This window comes from Equus caballus, chromosome 24, assembly GCF_041296265.1.
Source record: "Equus caballus isolate H_3958 breed thoroughbred chromosome 24, TB-T2T, whole genome shotgun sequence".
NCBI lineage: Eukaryota > Metazoa > Chordata > Mammalia > Perissodactyla > Equidae > Equus > Equus caballus.
In genome coordinates this window covers 32,329,324-32,352,171 of record NC_091707.1, presented here as the reverse complement: position 1 = coordinate 32,352,171, position 22,848 = coordinate 32,329,324, and the positions used below count along the sequence as shown (strand labels likewise).

At 43.0% G+C, this 22,848-nt stretch overlaps 3 protein-coding genes across 7 annotated transcripts in view; 2 read left to right on the top strand and 1 right to left on the bottom strand.

The window, feature by feature from the left end:
• Positions 1 to 4,669, top strand: part of MIDEAS (mitotic deacetylase associated SANT domain protein) — a 65,777-nt gene extending 61,108 nt beyond the window's left edge. For all 5 annotated transcript variants that reach the window (XM_023628072.2, XM_023628074.2, XM_070250100.1 and 2 more), the window contains 2 exons: positions 565 to 761; positions 1,073 to 4,669. In XM_023628072.2, coding sequence (XP_023483840.1) covers positions 565 to 761; positions 1,073 to 1,250 — 375 coding nt within the window. In that variant the 3' untranslated portion in view covers positions 1,251 to 4,669. The remainder of the gene's footprint in view (positions 1 to 564; positions 762 to 1,072) is intronic.
• Positions 4,670 to 6,114: 1,445 nt separating this feature from the next.
• On the top strand, positions 6,115 to 7,176 carry PNMA1 (PNMA family member 1). Its single transcript, NM_001256914.1, has one exon. The coding sequence runs from the start codon at positions 6,115 to 6,117 to the stop codon at positions 7,174 to 7,176; it is 1,062 nt and encodes a 353-aa protein (NP_001243843.1).
• A 2,783-nt stretch (positions 7,177 to 9,959) lies between these two features.
• DNAL1 (dynein axonemal light chain 1) overlaps positions 9,960 to 22,848 on the bottom strand; it is a 39,394-nt gene continuing 26,505 nt past the window's right edge. The window contains exons 6-8 of the mRNA XM_001489890.5: positions 21,016 to 21,142; positions 19,725 to 19,865; positions 9,960 to 15,166 (exon numbers count right to left, since the gene is read on the bottom strand). Coding sequence (XP_001489940.1) covers positions 15,126 to 15,166; positions 19,725 to 19,865; positions 21,016 to 21,142 — 309 coding nt within the window. The 3' untranslated portion in view covers positions 9,960 to 15,125. The remainder of the gene's footprint in view (positions 15,167 to 19,724; positions 19,866 to 21,015; positions 21,143 to 22,848) is intronic.

Genomic DNA, 22,848 nt, shown 5'->3' with positions numbered 1-22,848 from the left:
CCCATGGTTCCCATACCCTGAGCAACACCTCTCCGGGTCTGCTCCTGGTGTCCTCTGCTCCCTGGCACCTGCTTGGCGTTTCCCATGCCTGGCTCATGTTGTCATGAGCTAGCTGCAGACATGTGTTATCCCTTCCACTAGACTTGGAGCTCTCTGAGGGCAGGGGTTCCTGTCTGTCACCTCTGTCCCCAACGCCTGACACATCACATGGAGTTGAATCTCATTTATGGAATGAAGGCATGAATGGACTGAAAACATGAACGCATGTGTCATTAATTGAGACATCGAGATCCCCTGTCAGACTCACGGAGAAGTCCTATAGCAGCTAGGCCTGTCCCACAGAATCACTGTACTCGCAGCTTTGTAAAGATAGAGCTGGCCAAAGACAGACTGGGCTGCGGAGAAGGCAGTGAGTGCCTTGTCACTAGAAGGATTCAAGTGGATTCTAGGGGACCATTTGGCATGAGTGTATGACCTTTAAGGGCCCTCTGTTCCTTGAGATTCCAGAATTCAAGATCCTCTCTTCCCCGAATCTCTGAACTCTCCTTGTTTGATCCTCTCCAGGCCAATGACATCCTCATCCTGCGAAGCCATGAGTCCAACGCCCCTGGGTCTGCTGGTGGCCAGGTCTTGGAGAAGCCGAGGGAGGGGGCAGGGAAGTCACGAAGGGCACTACCTTTTTCAGAGAAGAAGAAAAAAACAGAGACATTTAATAAGACGCAGAATCAGGAGAACACTTTCCCTTGTAAAAAATGTGGCAGGTAAGATGGCAGGCCCTGTCTCCATAGGGACCTAACAGGGTTGCGCGGTTGGAAGTTGGGGTGGGGCAGATGGCAGTTCTGGGGGAGAAGTAGGAGGTAGTCTGAGCTTTCGCCCTGTCTTCTGATTGGCTCAGAAGGTTTCCAGGGCAGTGATGTCGCTTGGCAGCATTTAGAAGGGGAAGGATGGCACTGAATCAAGAGCCCATCCATCCCTTAGTTGCGGGGGTGGGGGGGGGTGAGTTGGGGGAGGACCCACGTGGCACGGTGGTGGGGACGGAGCTCTTACTTGAGCCTCTCCTGCCCGGCTCTAGGGTGTTTTACAAGGTGAAGAGCCGCAGCGCCCACATGAAGAGCCACGCGGAGCAGGAGAAGAAGGCCGCGGCGCTGAGGCTGAAGGAGAAAGAGGCCGCGGCCGCAGCGGCGACTGCCGCCGCCGCCTCCCCGCACCCGTCGGCCCTGCGGGAGGAGAGCGCGGGCGAGAGGGGCTGAGGTCCCGGGCTCGGGGAGCCAGGGCGGCCCTCCTCCGGCCCGGCCCTCCCCGCACCAGCCTGCCAAAGCGTCTGCGAGCACCCCACGACCTCCAGAGGGAGAGAGGAGAGATCGCGTGGACTTGTCTCTGCAAAACAAATAAGACAATAAAATAAACGGCTCGTTTATTTATAAAGGCCCCGGGAGCAGTGTTAAGGGCTGCAGGATCCAGTTCTCTTTGCATTCAGTCTGTCGGAAGTTGTCCTCATGCTTTCCCGAAACTGTGAGAGTCCCTGCTCACGGGGGCTGCCCCTCCGGAGGGGCTCCAGCCGCTGCCACCGCTGGACCTGTGCTGCCGCGCAATCTCTTCATTTCCTCTTTGTTCCTCCTGCTCCCCTTGGTCACCATGGAGAGCCAAGCACAAGCTCACCCCCCCCCCCACCTCCGCCTCCCCCCGCCCCCCCCTCGCTTGCAGCATTAGTCCCCCTCCCCAGAGGACCTGAAAGGCTACACAGGCCCTGCCCCAAGCCCCGGAAAAAGAGACTCCCTTGGAGGGACTTGGGTGGCCATCTCTGAGGGGGAGCTTAGCCTGGCACTGAGCTGTCCCCTGCGTGATAATGTGCAGGCCTAAGCTGCTCCAGTGACCCTGTCCTCAGAGAGCCCACCTCCTCCCTGGGAGGGAGGCTGTGAGAATGCCCGGAGGGAGAAAGGCTGAGGACAGCTGCCTGTCCCTTTGCTGCTTGCTAGCAGCCTGCTGGGGCTAGAAAGTTTTCTCAGATGTTAGGGGAAGAGGCCAGTGTTCCCCTCCAAGCTCTCAGCCTGCCAGAGGGAAGGGACCGATGCAGAGGACCAGGCTGCAGGGCTAGGCGTGAGGGAGCTTTTGATAAGCCTTGGCTCTTCCTGCTTCCCACCTTTTTACCAAATACCTTTGGGCCCTGGAGGCTGCTAAGGGAGCTTAGCCTAGGCCCATCCTGCTCCTCCTTGGTGCAAGTTCCCTGCCGGCCTCTGTCCTGCCCTTGGCAGCTGCAACCTAACCTCACTTCACCTGTTCTAGCGCTGACATCCACAGCCTAGCCCCCAGTCTTGCATGCTGGAGATTTCTGGATCCTTCCCTGGGAGGGGGAGGTCTCCTAACCAGATTGGACAGGAGCCTTCATTCCTTGACTTGTGTCATTTGGGAGCTATTTATTTATTCTTAATATTTAATTTTTAACATCCTCTCAGGGACCAGGGGCTTCCTGCTTTCCAGAGGCCCAAGTGCATTTATCCCAAAACAAGGCACCTTCTTGGCATCCGCCCCATCCCCCGATTCCCCAGACCCTAAGGTCCCTCGCCTCACTGCTCTGGAAACTTGCCAATAGGAATGACAGTAGCACTGAAAGGTGGAAGGTGTCACCAAAGCCACACAGAGATGGGCAGGAACAAGGGAGAGCAAAGGCAGTTCTTGTTGCTACCTTTTCTCTGGCTGTACTTTCAAATTGCCTGAGAGGATTGGCTGGAAGCCAGGATTCTGGTTTTGTTTCTGTCTTGAAGAAGCCATGTTTGGTGTGGAGTCACTGAAGTGAAAGGGCTGAAAGGGTCTAGAGGCCTCTTCACTTGCCAGTCCCATAGGAGGGCTATTTTTTTTTGGGTCTGTTGTGTAAAAGAAGTTCTAAGTGAATGCAAGTCTATGACAGGTCAACATGTTAGGAAGGAGCCAAAAAGTATTCCTTCCGCTCCCTATGAGATAGCCTGAAGGCATCATGGCGGGAGCTGGGAGCGGGGAGGGAGTTTTGTTTCTAAACTATGCACTATCAGGTATCTTTCAGCATTCATTTATGCATTAATATGGTTCTATAGGACTCCAGCTATGGGAATAACAATATTCTCCCCCCAGACTCCTGGATCTCCAACTTCCCAGTTAGTTTCCTCCATAGGCTTCTACAAGTTCAATGTCCCAAAATTGCAAAAATCTGATACGCCCTCCAGAAACAGGAGGGTAGCAAATTTAGGCTCTCTTCTAAATCACTTGTGTAATACGAGTGCCTTCACAGCTTCTCCCCAAAGTGCTACTTATGTTTCCCAAGGTTTTTTCTGTTTAAACCGTATTTAGTTCCAGGCCCCTTTATGGACATGTGGGAACAGAAACCTCCTTCGTCCAGAGTGACTCTCCTCTTCTAAGCTCACGGAGACCAGACCAGGTGAATGTAGGTGGAGAAAATCAAGATGGTACCTCTCTGTATTAATCCCACAAGACACCGCATTTTAGAAGGGTTCATGCTCCAGGATGGATTTATATCTAGAATGCAACGTGAAAGTTAAAATGCTTAGAGGGCAGATGCAATTGTGGCAAGTGCCCTGCCAATAAAGTAGGTGCAGCCGTAGAAGCTGGCAGAGGTATATCTTTTATGGTGCTTTCTCCCTGTGAACACATTGGGCTCATCTTTCGTTTTTTCATTTTCTTTTTTATTCTATTCAGAGCTCTTTGCGTTAAGAAGTTAAATGACAAACAGCTCCGGCTTTATAATATCCTCCCCACGTCATCTCACATATCCATCTCCCAGCCTCCATTACACTCAGCTAAGGGCATGAAACTAACCTAGTGCCTGTGTTCCAGACCATTTCTGAGGTCTCTTGCCCACCCAAGGAGACAGGGCTTCAGCACTGTCCTCCATGCCTTCAGCAGCCCCCCTCACAGCTAAGGTACACCCACCCCTTCTGCCACCCCACCTCCACCCCTGGCACAGAGGTCGTGCGCTGCTTATGTCTAAAGGGATCCCCTATATTTAACTGCCTCAGTGACCTAACCTCTTTCTTATGTGCCAGATGTTAAGATGAAGGAGGAATACAATACATGCTCAAGCCTCAGTGTTTAAATGTTTCCACTGGGACTCACTTTTCTCAGATGGTATTTATTACCAGACTGGCGAGCCTAACTCCTTAGGTTTACAGCAAGTATGCATATTTTTATAAAACAATTGTATGTCCTCCCCATATTTTGCTGTGTTAATATTTGCCTCTAACTAACAATTTGCAGCTGTTTCTCCTTTTCCTCATTTCTCTCTAAGTTGAGGGCCTTGTTGGAGGGGACAGAGCACAGGAACAGCCTTGACAGTCTGTAATTATTGTACAAATATTTTAATAGCATATAAATAAGTATATTCCTTTTATTTTGAAAAAAAATCAGACACTGCCTTTTGTGTGTTTGTTGCCTGTGGCACACTTTTTTAAAGACTGTTACATATTAAAATAGTGTACATATATATAAATATTACCTCTTTTGCTGTACAGTTGTGATAGACCAGACTGAAGATTTTATTTTTTGTGTGCTTTTTATAAAAAAATTAATACACTAAAGAAAATCTTGCTGATGTGATTGTAATGTACCTATGTAACTTATTTACTTTTGAATGTTCTTCTGTATCTTTAAGCCTTTTATTAAATAAGGTTTTAAAAATTCAGAGTTGAGTGCTGTGTTCTTTGGGGAGATTTTCACCATCTGGGGTTGACCGAGGTAGGCCTTGTTTTGCTTGCAGGGGATTACTCAACATTTTTGAACTGTAAGGGTTCTGTTTTATCAGTCCATTGTCAATGATGCTAGGACAGAGGAAACAGCAAACTAGCATTTGCCTGGCAACAAAGATTACTGAATAGATCTTTTTACAAAATTTTGGACAAGAAAAAGTCTCCACTCAGTGTTTCACACAAAAACATGTAAATGGCACACTTCCATCGTTTTTGTTTCATTGGGATGAAATATGGAGGGTGCAGAATGCGATCAGGTGGCCCAGGGAAGCCGCGCTGTTGAAGAGGGTAGTTTCATATGCGGCATTGGCTGGTTGAATGAGCGACAGGAATAGACAAGACTGCCTTGACGGACGCATTTTCAACAATATCATCTTAATCCACTGCAGAATTATATTATTGTCTTTTAAACATGGTGTTTTGTTAAAAGAAAAAACAAAAACTCTGGAAAATGAAATGCGCCGTCAAACAAACCAGTGCCCACAGCCCCCGGCTGGCACCATGGCAACCGCTTGACCCCCGCGGGCCGCCGGAGCGGGCGGAGCTCGCGTCGTCTGGGCCACCGTTGCCATGGCTACGCTCCCGCAGGCCGGGTCGCGGAGGCGGGGCGGATGCCGCTCACCCGGCTGGCCCCGCCCCCACTGCGGCAGTACCGCCTCGGCTGGCAGCGGGTCCGAGAAGCCCGCAGCCGAGCCCCGCCAGCCCGCCGCGGCCCGCGCGCACGGCCGCCCGTGCCCGCCCTCGCCTCGCTTCCACGTCCTTCTCGCGCCTCCGCCTGTGTCCTCAGTCCTCGGTGTCCCAGAGAGGTCCCTGCACCCGGGAAGAAGCCTCGCGCGGGCTGGCCCCGCCGCCACCGCTGCACATCAGGGCAGTTCTCCCTGCGGGGGCGCCACGGTCCTCGCCTGCGAAGCAGCCGCTCCGCGCCCGCCTGGAGGCCCGGCTCCGACCGCGAACGCCCCATCGACTCCGGGAGCAGCAGCGAGCGCGGCCCCGGCTGCGGAGAGGAGGCGGCCACGCCCCGCGACCGCGCCCGGCGCCTCCTGCCTTCGCCGGCCACCCGCGCTCCTCGCCTTCGCCTCGGCGACGCGACGGCCTGCCCGCGCGGCAGAGGACCCCGGCCGCAGACGCAAGATGGCGGCGGCTGAGTGACTGACGGACAGAGCATCCCCGAGGCTTCGCTCCGAGAACTCGCCGACGGACTGACTTTGGGGGACGGCGAGAGGACGAGACCAGGACTCCGGGGTCGTTTGTGGTGATTGCTTAAAGCTTGCCTCCCGCGGGCATACTGGGGGAGAGTGTCTGCTGTCGTCCTCAGTCCTTGAGCAGGAGAGCCATAGGCGAATTCGTTTTTGTAAAATTGGGGTCCTAGATAGTTGGGAAAATGGCGATGACACTGTTGGAAGACTGGTGCAGGGGCATGGATGTGAACTCCCAGAGAGCGCTGCTGGTCTGGGGGATCCCAGTGAACTGTGATGAGGCTGAAATCGAAGAGACCCTCCAGGCTGCGATGCCCCAGGTGCCCTATCGAGTGCTTGGGAGAATGTTCTGGAGGGAAGAGAATGCGAAGGCAGCCTTGTTAGAGCTCACTGGCGCTATCGATTACGCCGCGATCCCCAGGGAGATGCCGGGTAAGGGGGGCGTCTGGAAAGTGGTCTTTAAGCCCCCGACTTCCGATGCTGAATTTTTAGAAAGGTTACACCTCTTCCTAGCGAGAGAGGGGTGGACCGTGCAAGATGTTGCCCGTGTCCTAGGGTTTCAGAACCCCGCCCCGGCCCCAGGCCCAGATATGCCAGCAGAGATGTTAAATTATATTTTGGATAATGTTATTCAGCCTCTTGTTGAGTCCATATGGTACAAGAAGCTGACGCTGTTCTCAGGGAGGGACATCCCGGGGCCTGGGGAGGAGACCTTTGATCCCTGGCTGGAGCACACTAATGAGGTCATAGAGGAGTGGCAGGTGTCCGATTTAGAAAAGAGGCGGCGGTTGATGGAGAGTCTTAGAGGCCCCGCCGCTGATGTCATCCGCATCCTCAAGACTAACAACCCTGCGATAACCACCGCTGAATGCCTGAAGGCGCTGGAGCAGGTGTTTGGGAGCGTCGAGAGCTCTAGGGACGCGCAGGTCAGATTTCTGAACACTTACCAGAACCCGGGAGAAAAGTTATCTGCTTATGTCATTCGTCTGGAGCCTCTGCTGCAGAAGGTGGTGGAGAAGGGGGCCATAGATAAAGATAACGTGAACCAGGCCCGTCTGGAGCAGGTCATTGCCGGGGCCAACCACAGCGGGGCCATCCGAAGGCAGCTGTGGCTGACCGGGGCTGCGGAAGGGCCGGCCCCTAACCTCTTTCAGTTGCTGGTGCAGATCCGCGAGGAGGAGGCCAAGGAGGAGGAGGAGGAGGCCGAGGCCGCCCTCCTGCAGTTAGGCCTGGAGGGCCACTTCTGAGTCCCAGGGAACGGGGCGTCCGTGCAGACCTAGATCACAGCTGCTTTCCTTGTCTCTGTGCTGTCTTATAGGGGTGTCTCTTAGTAAAGACTAAGGCGTGTTCTGTTTTCTGGGGAGAAGTCAGGCCTTCATATTTATGTAACAGTGGTAAAATTGTGCGCGTGAACACCCTGAGCTGCTACAAGGGAGTCATGCTAGCTATAATTCCAGGCAAAGGCTTGGACACAAGTGCTCAGTGCAAGCTGTCAAAGTAGCATCATCATCAGTTGTGAAAAACATGTGAACTTGTGACACTTCCTATCAAGTTTAATTAAATGTGAAATTGCATGTTCAGACGTTTAGCGTAGGGCCTGACTAACGCAAGAAGTGTTCAGTAAAAATGTGAACTGTTGTTTGTTACTAATATCGTGAATAGTTTTTGTGTTCACTGTAAATTGTACCTGATTTATGTTAATGGAAAGAAATGTGAATTAGATATTATTCAACTTTATAGTGCAAATTTCTTATTTTTCATCTTTAAACATCTGGATCAGTTTAATTCAAAAGTATTCTGAGACTATGAAATGGGGTGTTAGAAAAATACTGTAATTATAGGGCTGTGTAAATCAGAATTTTTCACTGTTCAAGATACAGGTATAAATCGCATGGGGAGGTTAATGTGAACCAGTTACAGTATCCGTTCCCCCATTTCAAATCTTTGTCACTGAATAGTTCTCCTTGTTCATACTGATTCCAAGTGTTCTAAATTTGAAGTTATCAAATACATGTATATGAATAAAAATATTTTAAAAATTCTATTGTCTTCTCATTTTTCTGACACGTATAAAAAATTTCAGTGTAATTAAGATCTGTATTCTGTTTTCTTAGGAAGACTTCCCCTGTTACTAAAAAAATCAGACCTCAATTATTTTATCTTTAAGCTTTATATCATACTATGAAAGTTTCAATTGCAATACCTTTTAATGTGTTCAATTGTGTGTGTTCTACCAGGCAAATGTTAGAAGGCTAAATAAACATAAGTGAATATTAACTTACTCTAACATGTTAGAAAATCCTGAAATGGGGTTTAGGAGGTTATATAGTTATGCTTTTTCTCCCCTTTAGGTCCCTTTTCAGCTGAAAATGTTTGTTTACATGCAGGAATAATACTCATTATCTGTGAAATGAGTGTTTCAGTTTTACAGCAGCCCTTTCATATCAAGAGGATATAAAAAGGGAAATGCGGCTTAAAAACGTTTATTTGGCTGCAGAGATTTAGTGACTGAAGATGTCCCTCTCGAGACTCCAGTAAATCCAGAAGTGATCACATGAACATGAGTTCAGTGGGGTTCCCCCAGTAACAAGGCTTTAAAATTATAGCTGACCTATGTAATAATCGTAAGGTAAAAAATGTATTTATAAAGGCTAATATTGATATATGTTCTAACAGATTTTTCTGTACACTCATTCATGTCCTCACGTTCCTTGGCTGTTCCTCCCTCACACTCTTCTCTCAATACACACATCTCCACATGTGTGACCCCCACAACAGATATGCAAATCCTCACTTTCCCCCATAAACATGTCCCCATTCCCCCTCCATTCCCAGTGGCATTGTGCTGGGTACACACACACTCCCCTCACGTCTCACAATCCTGTCTTCACACATTCACTCCCAGCTTACCCACAGCACTCCCTCATAAATGTACTCCCTCCTCTCTCCACACACACACTGCCACAGTCTCCTGCCCCTACCATACATTTTTATTTCTCCACACACATACATACATGCTCCCACTGGTGCCACACTCCAACCAGCCACACGTATATGTACACACTCCCACTCCACACACATACATATTACATTCATAACAAAAATAGCGGGTTCTTCATTTTGTCACCCAATATGTTATGGGCATCCTTCTATGTCTGTACATAGGGATATACATTCTTCTTATAGCTGCGGAGTTGATTGCATTTTAGGAGGAAGTGGCATCACTTACGATTCTTTCATTATATATAACAATTGTATATATCTACATATACATACATATATATTTAATACAGTACGTATATATGGTATAAAACAATGTCACGATTCTAGATGTCCATTCCTTGATCTAGAAAACAATGAACTAAAAAGAATAATGAGCTATTTATAAACTGAATCAAGGTTTTCTCTTTATAGGCTCAGTAATTAAAATCTGCGTTTTAAAGGACAGACGCAAGAAACATATCTTCATAACCAAAGAACTGTGGAATAGAGAAGTAGAAACCACTAAATTTCCTTTCTGTGACGAAAGTTACATTTGGCTGATAGCACAGAATAAGTGCTGGGAAAATGTGTAATTTTACTGCTGTTGCCCGGTTCTTCCTGTTTCTTGTGTATCATAAAGGGGCTCGCCAACGTCAGGTTATTCCAGACCACAAATCAAGGGCCTAGCAGCCAACCTTAATCCTGTACTCTTCCGGAAGTAAGGAGAGGATGAGGAATGGCCAGGTGCAGTAGTAACTTGCTGTCCCTGGAAGCACTCTTTCCAGGATCCTAATCATTTGAAACGGTGCCCAGAGAGCTTCTAGGAAAGACTGACAAACCCAAGAGACGAGATTACCAATGGTAGTGAACATCTGAAAAACAAATTTAGCATAAAGCAATGAGTCACTCTCTCTCACACACACAACCTGTGTGGAATATGTCATTCAAAGACAGAATTTCTTTAGAACTGGGAATATCATTGGAAGTTCACATAGTTGCTCTGTTAGCTAAAACTAATGGTCATGTAATGAAAAGAGAGACAAACTAATTTTTTTATAAAATAACAATTTATTACTATTTTAAAACAAGTCTCACAAAATAACATTCAGAAACAACATTTCTAAATAATTTAACACAATAAGTTTAGTCATAAAGTCATGCTACAAAATTCCTGCATATAAAAGATTATTACCAAAGTATTAATAGATGTTAAAATGTTCTTCAGAATGGAGTTGGTTCTAGAAGCCAAAGATTCTGGAATGATGCTCGTGATCATGACTGACAGCCAGGGAGAAGGAGCTGCTATCTGTATGTTCTCCACAGCTACCAACTCACCAGTCTTTTGATGGGATCGATCCCTCTAGGTAATAGCACCTCAGAGGCAGGTACCCTGCTGACCAAAGAAGCAAAGAACGTCCCACCCTCATAACATTAGCCACAACTTAATTTAGCCAACATCAATTAATTTTAAAAATCTAGACATGGGAAAGATAACTCACAAAGTTTCTATTCCGAGTAGAATTCTATTTGACACGTCCCCCAGAGGCATGCCTGTCTATACAGCAGACATGGAAGATGACACCAAGTAGAGAAATAGGGAAATCCTGACTCTGATGATGTCAACAGACAACTACCGCTCAGGAGGGCTTAGAACGAGCAAGGATGAGGTTTGGTTCTCTAACATCCACACGCAGGCTAGGTGTTTACCCAACTTCCCTTTGGGAGTACTTTCCACCAACATCCAGTTCATAATTTTAAAGTGCAAATCTACTGAAAAAATAGTTTACTCTCCCCCACCCCTTGTTAAATTTGCTAGATCATAATTTGGTTGGCTGGTTCTCCTCTAACCCACGCGATATGGGAAATGAACTAGAATCCAGTTATGACTTCTGCAAGTGTCAGGTGAAAATTTATCTTAGGTCAGAAAAAGGTAAGAGTCTAGTTTTTCCTTTCAGTTTTCTTCCTTTGCAGTCACTGGTTTATAAAAAGACAGGAATAGAGACATAGATGAGGGGTTTCTAAAAGTTTAGTGATTTCTTTTTAAAACATCCTTAATTTTTTTTAATTGCACCTATTTTATGGTTTAAGCAAAAAGCCTCATGCTAGAGTGAAGACAAAGGAATATGGTCAAGTTAGCTTTGTCAGAAGCACCAACTCTGCTATACTGAATCTTGGTTTATATTTAATTATTTACAGACACACTAAGCAGCCCAAATAAAGAAAATAGGTGCCAAAGGAATTAATTTCTGATGAAGGATAACTTTCAGGTCAGCAGTTAGTCTTCTCCCCTTACCAATACTCATGATGTAAGGTCTTTGTGAAAGGACAGTCAGACTGCAGTGAGAGACACTAACTACTCATGATAGATACTTTGACATTTCCTCCTAATTTTTTTAAGTTAATGGTTAAATCCAACCTTCCTAGGCCCTACACTTTTTCTATTTAGCCCTAAGAAAAATCCAAGTGGAAGATTCTGGGCCACAAAGATAACTACCTTCAACTCTACTTACCCGTCACCAATTCTGAGAATAAGTCAACAATTAAGAGTATCTTCTTATTTCTCCTTATTCTACTTCAGACCACCAGTGAAAGGGATCAGCAGAAGTACCTATTCAAGTCAAAATTTCTCTTTCCACCCAGGAACCACATTTAAGTGTCTTACACCACCTCTATTTGTGGAATGGATCCACTAACCATATCAAGTTATTGACCAGTTATCATGACCAGACATACTTCCGATCACATAAAAAATTGGTGTCTACACCAGCTAACTTTCATATATGATGACTAAATTTTATACAGTATTTTTTAATATTTAATGATGGCTACAGTCTGCAAATTTACATGCATTATTGGACAATGAATGAGCACTTGAAGAATGATGACCCATTTTCTAAAGTACACTCCAAACGTTAAACTTTAGAGAGAAAGAAAAATCTATCATAAAGTTAGATTCTGTTGATAGTAAGAGAGAGGTAGGTTAATAATCACTGTCCTAAGATAAACAAGAATGTTAAGAAAGAAAAGTTGAGAAAAAAATAAGTTGAACCTTCCAGCCCTGAGATTCTAATGTTATGTGGAAACTGTTAAAATGAGCACTACAAAAAAGGGAAACATTAGTGACCATCTCCTTCCATCCATGATTATTAAATACATCCCCTTCTCTCACACAACGACTCAGGTAGCACATGGCTACAGAGTGGAGGCAAATGGACCTGGACAAAGGAATGCTGGTTTAGAGCACTGGCTTGGCTCTCAACCACAGGCGAATTTGTTCTCACTCCTCCGCCACAGGGGACAGATGGCAATGTCTGAAGACATTTTGGTTGTCACAATTGGGGAAGATGTTCTATTGGCATCTCGTGAGTAGAAGCCAGAGATGCTGCTAAACATTCTATTAATACACAGGACAGCACCCCCCCCAACATTATCCAGCCCAAAATGTTAACAGTGCCAGGGTTGAGAAATTCTGGTTTAAAGGAACAAACTTCTATTAACAGAGAACAAAAAAACCTTTCAAGGCCTCACCAGGTAACACAGCCATAAGCTTAGAGTTAGGGAACATAGAAAAGTTTGATTCCTTGGCCAACTGAAATCAAATTTTCTGTAAAAAATTAAAATACTGGGCTGACTCCAGAGCTCTACCATCATTATAAAAATAGAAGAAATTTAAACGAGCCATTAAAATGGCATAATGCTTTAAACCAGGAGCACGGAGAGAACCCATTCCAAGTAGGTCAAATATCGAATCCAAGAAGCATAAAACAAAGGCATTTAATATCAGTTAAATTTGCAGCAGTAAAGGATGATTTAAGGAATGATTTGAGAGAATATTCTCAACTTATTCATATACCCTATTTTCCATTTTCTAATGGCATGGATTCTGGCTTCAATACCAAGAAATGGACGCATAGAAGTCATTCAAATATTTGCTGAGTGGAACTGAGTATAAATTTTGTGTGAAATAAACACAGACAAGCTCCTTATATTTCTCTGAGACCTACCAGTAATTAAAAGATATCAAAAAACAAGGAGAAAGGCCAGCCCCATGGTGTAGCAGTTAAAGTTCAGTGTGCTCCAATTTGGTGGCCTGGGTTCATGGCTTTGGATCCCAGGCACAGATCTACACCACTTGTCAGCCATGCTATGGCAGTGACCCACATATAAAGTGGAGGAAGACTGGCACAGATGTTAGCTCAGGGCTAATCTTCCTCAGCAAAAAAAAAAAAAAAAAAAAAGGAAAAGAAAAGAAACAAGGAGAAAGAAACTTAGTTTCTATATTACAGAATTCAGGAAAAACAAACACCAACACTGTAAGCCATTTTACAAATAAATTCAATATGAAGTCATCCATTCTCTACTACCATATTCACTTCCAGAATAACTTTTAGAAAATATACCCATATATAGCAATATGGCTTAGATGCCCACTAGATGAAGTGCAAACTACAAGTAAAGAAGATCTTCTTCCCTCTTAGCTTATGGGCCTTCAACATCACTGAGGGGACTGCTCATTGCCTCTGGCTCACAAAAGAAATACCCAGAAGCTTTTGTAGAAGCCAGTCAGAGTAAAGATTTCTTCCTATCAGATTGTAAGAAAGAGTTGAAAGGAAGCTAAAAAGTGTGGGACTAATTTTCCCTCCTGTTGTTTGTATTTAGAATTGATTGTCGAAGCAGTGATCCCTTTTGATCAGAGTGACTCAGAGAAATCACGTAATTCCTGCTTAAATGATAGCTAAGAACTTCTGAAATTCAGGACTACTTACGCAATCACTTTTTAAAAATGACTCCCCTCTTTGACTTTATACAAGAAAATAGGGAAACAAGAATCAGCGTCTCCGACCGAGGGACTTGAGGCACATACTGGCAGAGGCCTCTGACTTCTTTCTGCAATCTATCAGCGCTTCCGTCAGGGCCTGCTATGGGCTTCATCTCGTTACTGACTGCCATATCTTGCACTTTTCAAGAATAATTTTTTTTCTTATATGATAAATTCTAAGCTCTGCATCCAACTATTGCTTTGCAATTTTGAGGCTAAATCACCTACAATGCTTTACAGAGGAGGCAATCTTCAAAAAATTGTCATTTGTCTGGGATCCCGTAATGAAAACACCTCTTCTCTTTTCCCTTCACAACCACTTACATAAGCCATTTTAAGAGCTGTTTAATTTAAAACTTTTCTAAAAGTATATTTTGAAATACTAAATTTCATTTATTGAAAGGTACCAAATTCAGTCTTTAAGTTCTATACCCTTATAACAATCACTTCTCCCAACATGATGGTCAACAGACCAAAGTTAATTATCAGGGCAAATTTTGACATACATGAATGGCCAACATTTAGGCTAGGAATTCAAACATAACTACTGCTTATATATATTTCCTCATACAACACATAAGGAACTATAAACCAAAAAGTGTGCCTAAGGTCAGGTCCACATGAGTAAGATGGCCACAGTATTGGTCAAAGGAATGATCATGACAGTCATTTTAACCACTGACCTAAATCACAGAATGACTGACTGTGCACAGTGACTCAAGTGGCCAAACATGTAAACGCAACCTAAATCCCAGTTGACAATCCACATATTTTTGGAAAAACAAATAGGTAAATGTAACATGGGCTATAAGGCCTCCAAGATGTTAATTTTCCTTTTTTCACCATAACTTTTCCAACTGAACTTGGGAGTCTTGGTTCCAGGGCTGCTGCTGTATTTCTAAGAGGAACACTTCCCATCACCATGCTGCCTTCTGAACCACAGGCACGACACACTTGTGCTTCTGAGTCATAAGGAGATGGACCTTCAGGAAAGATGGTCTACAGATTCAAAAGTTAAGTATATATATTTAAATGTCTGGCCTGAAAGAAAGCTAAACAAACTGAATAAAGAACCACATTTGTTCCTTTGTTGTTAAAAATGACTGGTCTATATAGGTTGCAGTGGACGGGGCCACGAAGTACATAATTGGGACTGAAGACAAAAATTGGAAGTTTGTAGTTTCTAAGAAGAGGACTAGAATATACAGAGTTGAGGTTACCGTTCTGGGGGAGGAACATTGAAGAGGTTAAGAAAAAAATAGATAAGAATGAGAGATTTGTTTTATCTTAAGAATGTTTTGCCCACACAGAATCTTTAAAATAGACAATTATACAAAACTTATCTATTGTTCTTACGACATTTAAATAAGTTAACATAAAGCAGAAAACGTGGTGTTAGTTATCTTCTTCCTCATCTTCTTTAATTACTGGGGTACCTAAAATGAAAAAGAAAATTATTTCTGGTCATTTGCAACAGATTCTTAAAATTCTAAATGAAATATTTTCCTGTTAACCTGAGAAGCTCTGAGATGCTGTGAAGTATGCCATAAAAATAAAAAAATTTTGTGGGGCAGGTCCCATGGTGTAGTAGTTAGGTTCGTGAATTCTGTTTCAGCGGCCTGGGGTTCATGGGTTCGGATCCTGTGCACCGACCCACACATCGCTCATCAAGCTATGCTATGGCAGTATCCCACATACGAAATGGAGGAGGACTGGCACAGATGTTAGCTCAGCAACAATCTTCCTCAAGCAAAAAGAAGAAGGTTGGCAACAGGTGTTAGCTCAGGGCCAATCTTTCTCACCAAAAAAATAAAAATAAAAAAATAAAAATTCATAAATAATCTCTTTAATTTCAAATTATCCAAAAAGCCTCTGAGGAGAATTCTGAAATGGATTAATGTAAGCACTTATGAATATTTGGCTTCTCAAATGCAGAATTGCAAATAAAAATGCCTACAGGTGCCAGGCAGAAAAATAAAGCCCTATACACACTAAAAAAACTTTGTATGTTAAACACAAAGAAATATTCTTCATTTTTCACAATAAAATATGCAACCCAGTGTTTCCAGAAATCTGAATTTTTATGTTACTTCCCCAAATATTAAACATTAGGGATAAACTGGAAAAAAAATCCAAAGAACCAAAGCACAGAAAACAAAACAAATCTGCAGGCTCTCACTGGGTCAAGGGCCACCCATCTTCTGAGCTCTGGCATTTGAATCCTGCCCACAATCCGACCCCAAACAACTATTCAGTCTTAACTCTTCAGCTAGTCACCTTCCACTCCAGCTAAACTGATCAACTCACTGTCTCCCAAACTCATATTGCACGTTCTTACCTCTGGACTCTTGCTGAACAAAGTTCCTCCATTTTGGAACGCCCTCCCATCTCTCGTGCCACCTAAACCCTGCCCTTCATCAAGAATCCACTCCAGTGCCTCTTCCTCTGTGATCCTTTCTAAATGAACATTCACGGTCTGTATGGCAGGGGCAGAATTTTACATCTCTGTTCTCCCCACAGCATGTTTGCGGGGGGAGAATGTTTTATTGAAGGATAATATACACACAAAGTGCATAAATTATATGTGTACAGATTGATAAAAGTAAATAAAGTGAACATATCTGGTAATCAGCACCCAGATTAGGAAAACATTATCAGAAACCCCAAAACTTCCTCAGACCCCCTTCCAGTCACTATCCCCCTACAAAACATATACTCTGTCCTAATGTCTAACACCATAGGTTATTTTCCCTGTTTTTGAAATTGATATGAAGGGAATGATAAAGTATGCACTCTGCATCTGGCTTCTTTTGCTCAACACTATGTTTGTATGATTTATCTATGTTGTGTGAAGTTGTAGTTTATTCATTTCTATAATGTTTCATTGTATGAAATGTCATAATTTATTTATTCTATTGTTGATGAGCATTTGGGTTGTTTCTAATTTATGGCTATTAAAATAGTGCTGCTATGAAATTCTCATACCTGTCTTTTGGTAAACAAACATATCCTTTTCTTTTGGGCATACAGCTTGGAGAAAAATTGCTGGGTCATAAGAGATATGTGCCAGCCTGGTGGTCTAGTGGTTAAGATTCGGTGCTCTTACCCCAGCAGCCCTGGTTTGTTTTCCAGTCAGGGAACCAGACCACCCACCCGCTAGTTGTTATACTGGCGGCTGTGTGTTGCTGGGATGCTGAAAGCCATGTCATCAGTATTTCAAATACCAGCAGGATCACCCACGGTGGACAGGTTTCAGCGGAGCTTCCAGACCAACACAGACTAGGAAGAAGGACCTGGCCACCCACTTCTGAAAAAATTGGCCATGAAAACACTATGAAAAGCAGCAGTGCAAAAAGACCAGGCAGTATTCTGCTCTGCTGTACACAGGGGCACTAGGAGTCAGAAGCAACTTGACAGCACTAACAACAATCAGGAATGTGTATGTAGAGCTTTTGTAGATAACGCCCGTTTTCCAAAGTGGTTATACCAAGTTATATGACCACCTGGCAGGAGAGTTGCTCTACAGCCCACTATAATTTGGTATAGTCTAGCTTTTTCATTTTAGCTTTTTCAGATCCCTCAGTTTTGCTTATAAGCAACAGAAGAGGAGCAAAAATAGGCAAGTTAGCTGCGGTAGCCATCTCTGTTCTGGTCTATCCCACTTCTAGGGGCTGTTCAAATTGGCCTGAGGTCAATGTTTGGTCCAAAAGGCTAAAATGTGGCTTGGTCTATTCAGGGTCTACATGATAGGTTCTGCTCCATTCTTAAGGGAAGGAGTTCACTTCCTGTGTACAATCCTGAAGGACATAAATACAAATGATTCAAATGACTTCTAGAGTCCAACCAAAGGTGAATACAAAAAGGCTGAAGTCTAAGACTCTAATGTCTCTTTTTTCTAGTTTTTAAAATTGTGAAATATTCGTTCGTACAAATACAAAATAAACAATTTAAAGAGTAACAAAACCAATGCTTGTATACCCATCACCCAATTTAGGAAATAGAACATTACCAGTATCTTAGAAACCTGTTTGCCTCTTCCTGATTATTCCTGTACCTCCCCACAAGAGGTAATTTACTGTCTTTGTCATTTTATCCCTAGGTGTGTATCCAGAGAGAAAAAAGGGGAACATTCTGCATGATTCCATTTATATAAAACTCTAGAAAATACAAACTAAGCCATAGGGACCAAAAGCAGATCAGGGATTGCCCTGGGAGGGACAGGGCAAGCAGCAGGTGGGAAGGATTACAAAGAGGCACAGGGAAACTTTTGGGGGTTATGTATATGTCCATTATCTTTATTTACCTGGCTTTATTAAGATATGATTGACATATAACATTGTGTAAGGTTAAGGTGTAAATGTGATGATTTGAAATACATATATATTATGAAATGCTTACTACAATAAGGTTAGCACATCCATCACCTCATGTCACCTTTCTGTGTGTGTGTGGTGAGAACTCTCAAGGTCTACTCTCTTAGAAACTTTCAAGTATACAATACAGTATTGTTAACTAAAGTCACTATCACATGTTCACTATCTTAATTGTGAGGATGATTTCAGAGGTATATATGTACGTCAAAACATATCAGATTATACACTTTAAATACGTGCAGTTAATTGTATGTGAATTACACCTCAATCAAGCCGTTAAAGTTTTTTGGTGTAGGAAAAGAGACTTTGACATCAATAATTCTCAATTGGAGGAGAGATGAGCACATCTCTTCCAGGGAGGCATATCAGAATCCCCTGTAAAACTTCTTCACACTATAGACCTCTTTCACTCTTTCCCCAGAGATCTGAAATTTCCCTCCACAGGGATGTAGCCCCATTTAAGAACAACCGCCATAGTAAGCTCAGGTGGATAAAAGGGTTGAACACTGAGCTTTAGATAGAGGTGGTAAAGAAGAGACACAGAATAGGAAGGATAGAATGGTAGGGCAGGAGAGGTGGTGAGCAGGGGAGAGAAGAGTTGAGGGACAAGGAAGCTTCAATCATAGACGACTAGGTCCTTTTGTTTTGAATGTGAATATTGTATGAGTTCGGTGATGAAGACAATGAGGAAAACATGCATTTGGTACATGGTATCATGATGATGATGATGATTATAATGTAGCTGGATATTACTTATTTGTTTCTTCTAAATATCTTCCTTTCCCGCATTCAATCAGGTAGGCTAGTCGGCTCTGTGCTTCATTGCTTCAGGGACAGTGTGGAAAGCAGAAACAGACCATCAAGACTTATTGGCTTTGGTCTTTGAAAAGCCTAAGAAGATCACTGAGAAGATAGTTTCTGAGAAAATGCAGAAAGATGTGGCAAAGAAGCAGGGGGATAGTAATTCTCCTTGGACTAGAAAGATATTGCCCTGGGCTGGCAGAAAAGAGGGAAGTCTGTGGGTTCTGGAACAGTTGGAATCCTGGCCTGGCTTCCTGATAGCACCACTGGGAGGAGGCAGGACCCAGAGAAGTCTGTGACTATTATCATTTCCAGTTTTTAGATTACAAAAGAACAAGGTTTGGTGAGATTAACTAGCACAACGACAAAAAGCTATGAAGCGGTAGAAGTGGGACTTGAACCCAGTCAATCAGGGATAGCTACTGACATTGACACCTATCTTAGATATTGGATAATTAAAACTGGGGAAGAGGGTGACAGAGAACACTACAATTTTGATCCAGTTGTGAAAAAGCAACTGCTTATCATTTATGTCTAATTATTCTGCAAAATAATACCTTTGTGACTTGAGAATAAACCCAGTTTTCTTGTAAGCTTTTGGTCTACAGATGATCTTATACCAGTCTAAATATCCTAGGAGTTTTCCTTCTTTGGGTCCTGGCCCAAACCCAGACCATCAAATTTCCTGTGAACAGAAGTGGCCTTGGAGATTAGAGACAACCTATCATTTTCTTTAGTTTTACTCCTTTTCAAGATTCCATGTCACAAATTCAACTCTTATGGCTAGAAAACATTTCCAAGCTGGTTCCGAGTCACTCACCGTCCAGCTTTTTCAGTTTGGGCACTCTCTTGGTTGCCTCTTCAATCCAGTTGCCCTCAGAAGAATGTTTCTCTTCCAAGGGATTGCCTACAAACACCAGGTCTTCCAGGCAGGGCAGTTCTGCTAGCTTTACAAATTCAGCTACAAGTACAAAGAATACATTCCATATTAAAATGGCAAGTTTCACTATTACGATTTTGGGGGTTGAATTCCAATATCACTAGTTCTCGGCTTGTGACTAATCAGAACAATTCACTTTTTAAGATTTTCAAGGAAGTGAGGGAAGCTAAACCATATGAAGTCATTCTCTGAAGATACATGGAAAGGGGAGGGAAAAAGAAAACATACTTCTACCTTTGCCAGCCTAAGGATGGGATAAGAAGAGGAGCTAAGGTTCAGAATCAAAAGAGCAGCACATCAATGAGCAGTGACAGGTCTTCTCTCTGTCGTACTGCAGCAGTATGCGCTAGGCTAAACTGCTTTTGTCTCTGCGCATTCCCTCACCTTTAATTCTTTTTTTTTTTTTTAAAGATTGGCACCTGAGCTAACAACTGTTGCCAATCTTCTTCTTTTTTTTCCTGCTTTTTCTCTCCAAATCCCCCCAGTACATAGTTGCATATTTTAGTTGTGGGTCCTTCTAGTTGTGGCATGTGGGACGCTGCCTCAGCACGGCCTGACAAGTGGTGCCACGTCCGCGCCCAGGATCTGAACCAGTGAAACCCTGGGCCGCCGAAGCGGAGTGCGCGAACTTAACCACTCGGCCACGGGGCCCGCCCCTCACCTTTAATTCTTAAAGCAACTCATTCAAACCTCTATTGCAGAACTTATCAGTTTCATAATTATTCCCTTATGAACTAATCTTCCCCACTAAGCTGTGAACTCTGTGAGGGCAGGAATAGTGTCCTATTCAACTATGTATCTCAAGAGCCTGGCATAGCTCACGGCACATAGTAGGGTTTTAGTAAATGCTGAATGGATAATGTACAATAAAAAAGCAAAGCAACAGAGACGTCAAAAAGGTCTTCCATCCAAGAATTATTAAATTTCAACTGATTCCTTTCAGCCTTTGATAATTTAAATTTTTTTCATGATTAACATGACCAGGATCTATTCCATTATAATCATTCCAAGTAAATATTTAAATTTAAATTTCAAGCGCTGAGCTGAAATACAGGAACTCCTACAGCTATTTGCCTCTGTGCTTAGAAAAAAAAGTCCCCATTTTGCCTCCTGTCCCCTATGGGCTATTTCCTATAGACAGGAGGTAGAAGGTTAGCAAGCCTCAGCTTACCCCAGTCCTTCACCAGGTTATTAGACATGTAGAGAATCTTCAGTTTCTTCATTACATGGATCCCTTTCAACTTCTCAATAAAATTGTAGGAGATCCACAGTTCTTCTAATGTGTCCCCGACGGCTTCCTGAAAAAGAAAGCAATCTGATTTACATGCTTATTTTTAAGCTTTTCCTTCTGCCTCTTCCTTATAAAGATAAAGACGATGGCCTTCAGAGAGAACTGAGACCCACCTGTCCACTGGCAGGAGAGCTGAAGGCTGTGTGGGAGTTTTTTCTCATTAAGAAAGCCAAGTAGAACATTCTCTTCCTCTCTCCAAACTGATCTGAACTAAGAATAGCTATTGAAATCACCAAGAGGGGAAATAATAGCACTATTTTATCACTTTTATTGAATGGTATAGTTTTCAAATTACTTCCCTCTACATTATATTATTTGATCCTTATAATATTTAAGATGGGCAAAGCAAAAATTTTATTTCTATTATAGAGAGATTAAGGGCTTTTTCTAAGATTACAATGTTATTAAATAGTGGAGCTAGGTCTAAAATTCAGGGTTTTAAAAAAATATTTATTATGGAAACTTACAAACATAAAAAAGTCAAAAGGATTTTATAGTAAATATCCATATATCCACTACCCAGATTTCTACTATTGAACATTTTACTATCCTTTTCCTACCACATGTCTGTCCATCTATCTATCCATCAATTAATCTTATTTTTTTGATGTATAAAATTCAGTTTAAAATGCACAGTTTTTCCATTATAGTATAAAAATTATATCATTCTCTTAAATGCTAGACATAATCAATGGCGGCACAAAGACTTTTCCTTCTTTTACAGGCATAAATGTAGTGATTATTTCTTCCTTAAAAAACAAAAAAATACTAGGCAGGATCAATTAAATGCTCAATCCCCTCTTAACCTAAAAAATTTACCTACATCCACACGGTAATGTCTAGAATGTGAGGCCCAGGTCTACGTCCTGGTAACTGCCCCTTCAGAGAATATAGACAGAATAAATGTTCCCTGGATAAAGATCCTTAAGGGATTTTCCATTCTGGTGGAACCAAGGCAAAAAGCTGAGAATGGAGTGGCCTGAGTTATTTCTGTGTGCCATTCCAACTCCCACGACTCATCTTAGTTTCAGCTTTCTGGGTAGAAGAAACAGCAGTTTCAAAGTAACAGAAACGTTTAAATCAGTCCGTCCTGGCACTCTTATATCAGAACTTCATGATTTCACCAAACGCCCTCAGCTATTATTCTAATATAATCTCCCAAAGGATCTAATTAGTATATCATATATATCTTTCAGAAGAGGGGAATAAGGCTTCAGATAATTTAAACTTTATCGCATACATATTCATTGCACTGCATCCCCATCCATCTCATTTCTCCAATTTAGAAACTGTGAGATAGCAGAAAAAATACTGATTAAATACTGATTAGAAGATTTAGGCTCAATTCTGGGTTCTGCCACTTATTTAGTCTCATTCTACATGTGCAGATGAGGACTCTTGGTCAATTTTTACATAGCCAATTGATCAATTCTCCAAATAGCCATTTGCTGAATTGACTCTTTTACTGATTTACTAAAAAATTAACTACTTAAAAATGATAACAATCCATTTTAGAGAGGATTGGCTAGAAGGATCTTTAGATGGGATAACTTTTGAAGATGTCTGTGATGCTTTGTTCACTCATTTGATGCATTAATTTAGTTTTAGTTTAGCTTTCAGCCATTTCAATGGAGCTGTTTTGCCGTAACCAAATTTCAGTGCATTTTTGGACTTTCTTTGGGAATAGGACTTTGCAGAATGAGATTTTCTTAT